General features: G+C 37.4%; 1 protein-coding gene across 1 annotated transcript; it reads left to right on the top strand.

Moving 5' to 3' along the window:
• Positions 1–2716: 2716 nt before the first annotated feature.
• On the top strand, positions 2717–5566 carry LOC117614893 (sugar transport protein 13-like). The gene is made up of 5 exons (XM_034343822.1): positions 2717–3111; positions 3248–3570; positions 4068–4192; positions 4397–4688; positions 4775–5566. The coding sequence occupies exons 1-5, from the start codon at positions 2973–2975 to the stop codon at positions 5405–5407; spliced, it is 1512 nt and encodes a 503-aa protein (XP_034199713.1). The 5' UTR covers positions 2717–2972; the 3' UTR covers positions 5408–5566.
• Positions 5567–8633: the final 3067 nt, after the last annotated feature.

The following is an 8633-nucleotide window of genomic DNA, read 5'->3' as shown; positions in this document are numbered from 1 at the left end:
AGGAACTTATAGGAACTCTCGGATTGGTAATTGGAGGTCGTGGACCCAACGAGGTTCCGTATTGACCAATATGGAAGTTTATCACTTAGTGAGTCTCGAGTCTTTTAAGACAGTTCTAACCATCCGAATTGCTCAAGTGGGCATAGGATTGATTTTCAAGTTAGTGCACGCACTTCTAAGAGCCGGAGGTCAGGGTTTTAATTAAATACTTATACCGAGCAGTTTTATTAATTAAATATTCATGGTGGTTTAATCAGGCACCTGGGGCCAGACAGACCCACAGGAGGGACCTTCAGGAGGTCTAGCTCGGACCAGGAGTGAGTGGACTTTTCTTTTATAAATGATTTTATGCAAATGAATTTCATTATTTGATCTTGAATAAGTTTTATTAATTATGGTTTTCCTAGCATGATTTGTTGAAGTTAAATATCTTTATTTATTTGTTGCCTAGTTAAAATGCTAAAAAGATATGGAAAGTAGAGATTGAGATTTATATCAGATAAAATGGCAGCAGAGTTCTAGATTTAATCAAAAATTCAGTTATTCATCATATCTTTCAGAAATTTTATATTTTCTTAGAAATTTTATATTTTCTTAAGCCACCTTAGGTACCCAGTTATACAAACAGGTTGCCTTCAGTATATGTTGCCTTCGGATATGACGATGTTCACGGACATTCAGTTTGCCTTCAGTTTTGTCAGTGCACTTGACATCTGTTTCACGAGTTTCGGGGACACCTGGATCGTGAGAGGCAAGAATGCAGATCGGACTGACTACGGTCCCCTGAATCCTGCCAGTTTGGGGCTCGGGTTGACTTTGTGTCACCGGGACCTGCCAGGAGAATTGACGGATATCAGGAATTGACGGAATGAAAGGGGTACACCTAGGTGGTAATTTTAAATTGATTTCAATGCTTTTAAGAGAGTTTTATGGACCTTGGTTATGATTGGCATATACGTATATATATAAATATGTGAATGCATTGATTTTAGTATGATTCAAATGAAGATTAAATATTCAGTTTAACATAACTGTTTTTACAGTGGGGGTTAGTATATTCATATGCTATTTTCTAGATCTTTGTTTTTGTCTACCCACATTTTTGAATGTTTTGCGCCCCCAGTCTGTAGACGTGTACAGAAATCCACCACAGCGCTGTTTTCCCATCTTCCGCGCCTTTAATTTGATGTAGAAGTTCTGTTTTGTAAAAGGATTAACTCCTCTGTAAACTCTTAGTAATTGCTCTGATATGTTGCCCTACATTGAGAACTGAACTGTTAGATTGTATATTTACGTATACTGGCAGTTGGTTGTATAAGTATACATGCTCGTTATGACATGTGAAATTTTGGGATTGAACAAATTACAGGGGAAACTCTGCCAAATTTTCGGTAGAAGTGAAAGCTAATTTGAAATTAAGTTTGTAACTAGAAGGACAAATAGGTCATTTGTGCCCGACATTCGCCAAGTGTCGGACACGCACAGGGTCCGACTCGAATTCCAAAGCAGAATTTGGATCGGGTCCTGTCAGCCAATATATCTAAGGTGCATTAGGGTTCAAAACAAAAAACATGACTATGCAAGTTAAGGCCTTTTATGCCGGACTACACCTCATTAGCATTACTCCAAGCTAGAAAATAATTAAATTGTAATCAAATAAAGAGTGTAGATGAAAAAAATAAAGAGTGTTACTATTTTAACCCCCTTGTTTTATTTTTCCACCCACCTTCTCATCAAAATTTTAGAAACAAATTTACCCCTTTATAAAATGACTTTTAAGAACTTAATGAAAAGGATCTCCATGATTTTCTTGCCTTTTCCTCTAAACATGCCACATTATTTAAATTCAATCTAAGTGCTTGAGAGTTGACACATCAAAATTAAAAATTAAAAATAATATTTGACATCAAAATAATATTAAAATAATATTTAACATCAAGCTTTTTGATATGTTATTTTTGATATATCTCTTCTGACCTTTAAATCCATATACAATTTGACTACTCCATTGGAGCAACTTTAACCTTCAATTTTTGTCAATTGGTAAATAAATTTGTTCCTCCATCTTTCTGCATTGTTGTTGTTGGGGAGAGAGGGATATTTATTTTTTTAGTAAACAAATTTGTTCTTTCCTCTTTTTTAGTTGTTGCTGGATAGAGAGATATTGAATTTGATTGAATTAATAAATAAAAGGTATTTTAGGAATAATGGTGGGTGGAAAGATATGATTGTATTTTTTTTTAAATTTCTATGGTGGGTGGAAAGATAAAGTAAGTGAAAAAAATAAGACTGTGGGTGAAAATAAGAGCACTCAAAATAAGTATTATTTAGTTGAACAGTGTGCCACGGGAAAAAGGAAGAACCAATGGAACTACGCCACTAGATTGAATTGAACAGTGTGCCGCCTAATAAAAACAATCGATTTCTTCAATACTTAATTTTTAAAAGAAAACTAAGAACATAATTATCTTTCGAGATATTTGACTACATTCAATGAATTAAAGTAAACGTAGAGATAATTTTGCATGTCCAGTGCTATTATAAAACGCAACAATAATGTTGCACTGTGGGCTCACAGAGTCACGGTCTTCTGGTTTTGACAAGAGAAAAGGAATGTCTCTGGATTTCTATACATAGAATCATTGACAAATAATACGAAAGAAGGGAACAGAGAAAACATATAATATTTGCTTTAGCTTTAGATAAGGAAGCCGATAAGGAACTGACTTAGAACTGAGACACCTGTTTCTCATGCACTCTCTCTCTCTCTCTCTCTCTCTCTCTCAAACACACAAACAGAATCTAGCTATCCTAAAAACAACCCCTTTGCTGGTTTTGCATAAACTCTCTCCTTTTCTTCCTTCTTAACTTGTATGTATATTTATAAGCTGCAGAAGCAGCTTCAAGCATTATTTTTACCAATTAACAAGTTTACTTCGACTGTTTAAAGATTGAGGTCATAGCTAGTAAGTATGGCGAAACAGGGCTCCTTGTCCATAGCAAGTACTGCAGAAGATCGTGTTGAAGCCAAGATCACACCAATTGTCATCTTTTCATGTATACTGGCTGCTACTGGAGGCCTCATGTTTGGTTATGAGGTTGCCATTTCTGGTTAGCCCCTCTGTTTCTCTCTTTCACATATAAAATAAAATACCCACAAATTTTTTTCTTTCTGTTTTAGTTAAAACTGACAATGATTTTTGTTTTTGTTTTTGTTTTAATTTTTGGGTTGTTTTTATTGATGCAGGAGGTGTGACAGCCATGCCAGATTTCTTGAAAAAGTTCTACCCTGATGTCTACGCTAGCACTCAGAAACTGAATGTCAATAGCAATTATTGCAAATACAACAATCAAGGCTTGCAATTGTTCACATCTTTGCTGTATCTTGCTGCTCTGGTGGCAACCTTCTTCGCATCATACACTACCAAAAGGCTAGGTCGAAAGAAAACCATGTTAATTGCTGGGGTTTTCTTTATAGTTGGTACAGTCCTAAACGCTGCGTTTAATCGCCTTTCCGTGGTCATCCTGGGGAGGGTCTTGCTTGGTTGTGGAGTTGGTTTCGGCAATCAGGTTTTCATTTTTAATTTCGGCAATCAGGATCTTGCTTTGTTTTGAGAGTTTGAGAATGTTGTATTGCTGTTATCAATTTCTAGCAAGACATTATTGTTTTCTCTTTCAAAGAGCTGGGGAGGGCAAAGGATAGTAAAACACAGTACAACTCTAACACAATTTCATGTAATAGTGATGAAATGTAGAATTTAGAGGAAATGGTAATCTGTTGATCTTTTTAGTGCTGATGTTATGAACGGAGAAAAAATTGCAGATACCCATATAGGGAAAATTATTGCGTCTCAAAAGCAACACGATATGTGGTAATGTGACTGATAACACCATGTGACATTATAATAGGCGCACTGGAGGTACGCCTATTGGGGACATAATATGATGCAGCTCTGTTTTTCTTCCTATCATTTGAATAGGAGCTTTCAGCCTCCATTTTCTTGAGGCATATGCATTATCCCTCGCCCCCTAACATGCTCATCAAGCATTATTTTCATGTTTTGTAGGTTGTCCCACTTTTCCTTTCGGAGATAGCCCCAACAAGAATACGCGGCGGACTCAACATACTTTTCCAGCTTAATGCAACCATTGGAATTCTTTTGGCAACCCTTGTCAATTATGGTGCTGCTAAGTATGTCCCTTTCTCCTTGGTTGAAATAGCAACATACATGAAAAATACCAAGAAAATGAAACTAGTTTCTGAATCAATTAGGCACATGAAGAAAAACTGTCTATGCCAGACTGATGGGAATGGCTGAAAATAATTATGGCTACCCTTATGCTTAACCTTCATTCACTAATTAACCTCTAATAACCATGTGTTCTGTCGAAACAGAATTAAAGGGGGATGGGGTTGGAGGCTATCACTGGGTCTGGCAGGTGTTCCTGCACTTATGCTAACCTTGGGGTCCCTCATTGTGGTAGACACTCCTAACAGTTTGATACAACGCGGTAAGTTGGATGAAGGAAGATCAGTGCTTAAAAAGATCAGGGGAACAGAAAATATTGAAACAGAGTTTGCGGAGATAGTGGAGGCAAGTCGTGCAGCAGAAGAGATAAAGAACCCCTTTAGGAATCTCCTTGAGCGTAAAAATCGCCCCCCACTGGTCATTGCAATAGCAATGCAGGTCAGTAGATACTTTGGTTAGTCAGTAACTTGAAAAATTGTGTCACATTTTGTTAACTTTGTTTGATTGTCAATGTTGCTTTGCAGATCTTCCAGCAATTCACAGGCATCAATGCAATTTTTTTCTATGCTCCCATTTTGTTCGCAAGCATGGGTTTTGGCAGCAACGCCTCCCTTTACGCCGCAGTTATAACAGGAGCTGTCAATGTGCTTGCCACAATTGTATCTGTCTTCTTGGTTGACAAAGTTGGGCGTCGAATGCTCTTGTTGGAAGCTGGCATCCAAATGTTCCTTTCTCAAATAGTCGTTGCAATAGTGCTAGCCTTGAAGGTAAAGGATCATTCTAATAATTTATCTTTTGGTTTGGCAATTCTTGTGGTGGTCATGGTGTGCATTTTCGTCTCCGCCTTCGCGTGGTCTTGGGGACCCATCGGATGGTTGATACCTAGCGAGACATTTCCACTGGAGGCTCGGTCAGCAGGGCAAAGTGTGACAGTTTGTGTCAACATGCTCTTCTGTTTTGTTATAGGACAAGTCTTCCTCTTAATGCTTTGCAGCTTGAAGTATGCCATCTTCTTGTTCTTCGCTGCTTGGGTCTTGATCATGTCACTCTTTGTGCTACTTCTAATTCCCGAGACCAAAAATGTTCCTATTGAAGAAATGACTGAGAGAGTGTGGAAGAAACATTGGTTTTGGAAGAGATTTATGGATGACCACTAAATAATATTGTTAACTAATAGTTCCATTCTCGTTTGTGTTATGTTTTAAGTTTGTAAGACTAGATTCTAATGATGGGGCCCTGGTTTTCATTGAGTATGTCAAGTGGATAACGTTCCAATATTTAAATGGATATTTGAGATGAAAATTTCATTTTTTTCAGTCAAGCATTTTAAATAGTGAGATAAGTTAAATATGCATGCAAGGGGAGATGCTTTTTGTCCTTACAAGAGATGTGTCTGTTTATTGAAGCCCACAAGAAATCATATACTTTAATACAAACAAATCATCTCTTCATGTATAGGAACTTTAAAATTATTATTTCTTTCACAATTTATCACCCATTAGCAAAAATAAAATAAAATAAAAATTAATTTTCCCAACAATCCCCCACATGGATGTAAAATTGGTCGATAGAAAAACACAAAACAATGCAAACTCTTTGAAAGAATTCGATTGGAAAGATATTGCATATCAAGATATAGGTAGGTTTTGGCCTTCAACCTTCCCTAGCTAGTGAAATACTATCGGATTTACTTGGCTAATCATTGAACCTTGAACGCACCTTGAATTGTTCAATTGTTTTTGTAAATCCAAACAATAGTAATATCTGGTTCTAGGATGTCCTTACACTCTTGTACAACTTTCGAATTCATGTAGTTTAGAGAATTTGGTCTTAAAAAATTCTCACACTAAAGGTCCCATTGTCACACCCCGGACCGACTCCGCCGTAGCGCGATATTGTCCGCTTTGGGCCTGGCTACATTCTCACCAGCCCGCACGGTTTTGTTTCTGGGAGCTCACGAAGCAACTTCCCAGGGTGGTCACCCATCCTGGGATTGCTCTAGCCTCCAACTCGCTTAACTTCGGAGTTCCTACGAACCCGAAGCCAGTGAGCTCCCAAAAAGCCTCACGCTATGAGGATGCGAGGTGTGCCATATAAGGCACATCACCCCCTCTCCGTTTGGTCGATGTGGGATCTCACAATCCACCCCCCTTAAGGGATCCGACGTCCTCGTCGGCACACTCGCACCACACGGTAGAGTGGCTCTGATACCAAACTGTCACACCCCGGACCGGCTCCGCCGTAGCGCGATATTGTCCGCTTTGGGCCTGGCTACATTCTCACCAGCCCGCACGGTTTTGTTTCTGGGAGCTCACGAAGCAACTTCCCAGGGTGGTCACCCATCCTAGGATTGCTCCAGCCTCCAACTCGCTTAACTTCGGAGTTCCTACGAACCCGAAGCCAGTGAGCTCTCAAAAGGCCTCACGCTATGAGGATGCGAGGTGTGCCATATAAGGTACATCACCCCCTCTCCGTTTGGTCGATGTGGGATCTCACACCCATTTCCTCGTATAGGTGACTTCCTAATAAAATATCTTCCTATATCTTACTTGGATTTCCAAGCTATTGAAATCATTAAAAATAAAGTTTATCTTAAAACACGCTACATGCAACACTATTTCATCATAGTCTACTACTTGGTTATCCATAATTTAGATGTCCCTTTTGAACCTAGATTTTAGAATCTCTAGTTAGCTAGATTAGGTATCCACTATGACGACTTTAAATGTTTATGTTTATAACCCATTTCCCTCAATTAACTCTCTAGACAAACCTTTGAAAATTAGATCTACTAGGTTGACTATTTATAATGTATGCAAACACATTTCAGCTTTATATTCACTTGAGAGTAATTGTTTACAACGTTAAGTCTCTAATTTATATTGTTAAGACTTAATTGTGCACGCTAAGTAACCTTCTAATACTTAGTCAGACACGTCATATTAGGAAGGTACCCCCTTTCAGTACCAAAATTTAATTTCGGTTGTGGGCGACCCATAGAATTATCTCATAATGTGGGTGCCAATAATTCACCCTATCATATGCCTTGAGAAATAGGGCACTTTTACTTTCCCTGACAGAACGAAATAACTCCACATGTTAGTTTATATTTATTATTTAAATCATTTGAATGTTGCACTAGTAATAAACTATGTTAACATATAATTAACATACTCTAATTTACTATACCCTCATTAAATGATAAAAATACATACATAGGAATTTAGAAATTTCGCGTGGGAAAAAACATGGAATTTGGAGATCATAAATTCTATCTAAAAGCCGTCATTTTTAAAATCCCGAAAGAGATTGAGTTTAAAAAAAAGATAACTTTACAAATAAAGGTTAAATTCTGTGTTTTAAATCCGTCACCCAAACAAGAAACTTTACAAATTTTAGAACATTAATTTCAGTCATTTATAAAATTCTTTGTACTTTTAAATTTCGTCTTCCAAACGCATTGAAAATGAATTTCAAGCTATACAATTTGACTAATGACAACATCACTTTCGGTTGTCGCAACTCATAAGTTCAACTTTGCTATGACAGTACAAATGAAGACGGCAACTACCCAATTAAATAGACAGCCATTTGGAACACGGCGTTGTTGGAGGAAGGCAAATATCAATTCGCTTATTCTTTCTCATGAAACGTATTTTGATATGGCAGACTTATGCAAGCACACAGACAGAGGCAGTAAAACAAAGACACAAACATTCTCATAAAAAATAAAATAAAAAAAACAAAAAAAAACAAACAAAGACAAACATTGCATCTATTAAGCCACCATCTCACAGTATGAGAACTGTGTCTCCAGACTCTCCACTAATTCAAAACAGACCCAACCACATCCATTGGATCCAGACCGAAACAGGCTCTAGGCCAATTTAAATGAGAACTGTGTCTCCACTAATACTTTTTTTTCTTTTTTTTTCTTTTCTGAATTTAAATGACATGTACCACCACCCCCACCACCACCTCCTCCACCTCATCACCACCAAATCCACTTTCACCTCCACCTCCACCACCTAAACCACCACAACCATCTCCACAACCACCACTAATACCCCCCTTTCCACCACCACATAGGTAGTATATAATACTTTCAACATCATGTCCATTTTAGTCATTATTCACAGTTACAATAGTTTTATATTAAATTTACTGAACGGTTTTGACACTACTTTTTATACGAACTTTAAAAATATTGTTTACCAAACATGAAATGCTTCACTTTACATAATATTATTTTCAAGGGCTGGAGGGCCCCTACAATTTATATTTCCTAGACATCAACCAACCCATTAATTTTGAAATCAATGTATAAAACCCAAATTCAAACTAAAATGCATCGTAAGATATAAAATGTCATAATACTCCTAT

This window comes from Prunus dulcis, chromosome 1 (assembly GCF_902201215.1).
Source record: "Prunus dulcis chromosome 1, ALMONDv2, whole genome shotgun sequence".
Lineage (NCBI taxonomy): Eukaryota > Viridiplantae > Streptophyta > Magnoliopsida > Rosales > Rosaceae > Prunus > Prunus dulcis.
This window is presented reverse-complemented; position numbering and strand designations above follow the sequence as displayed.

What these genes read in the sequence shown, in the direction of transcription:
- LOC117614893 (XM_034343822.1), top strand. Translation starts at nt 2,973, where the DNA reads ATGGCGAAACAGGGCTCCTTGTCCATAGCAAGTACTGCAGAAGATCGT. An exon ending in TTATGAGGTTGCCATTTCTG is followed by an intron (nt 3,112 to 3,247) that starts GTTAGCCCCTCT and finishes TTATTGATGCAG; the next exon opens with GAGGTGTGACAGCCATGCCA. An exon ending in GAGTTGGTTTCGGCAATCAG is followed by an intron (nt 3,571 to 4,067) that starts GTTTTCATTTTT and finishes CATGTTTTGTAG; the next exon opens with GTTGTCCCACTTTTCCTTTC.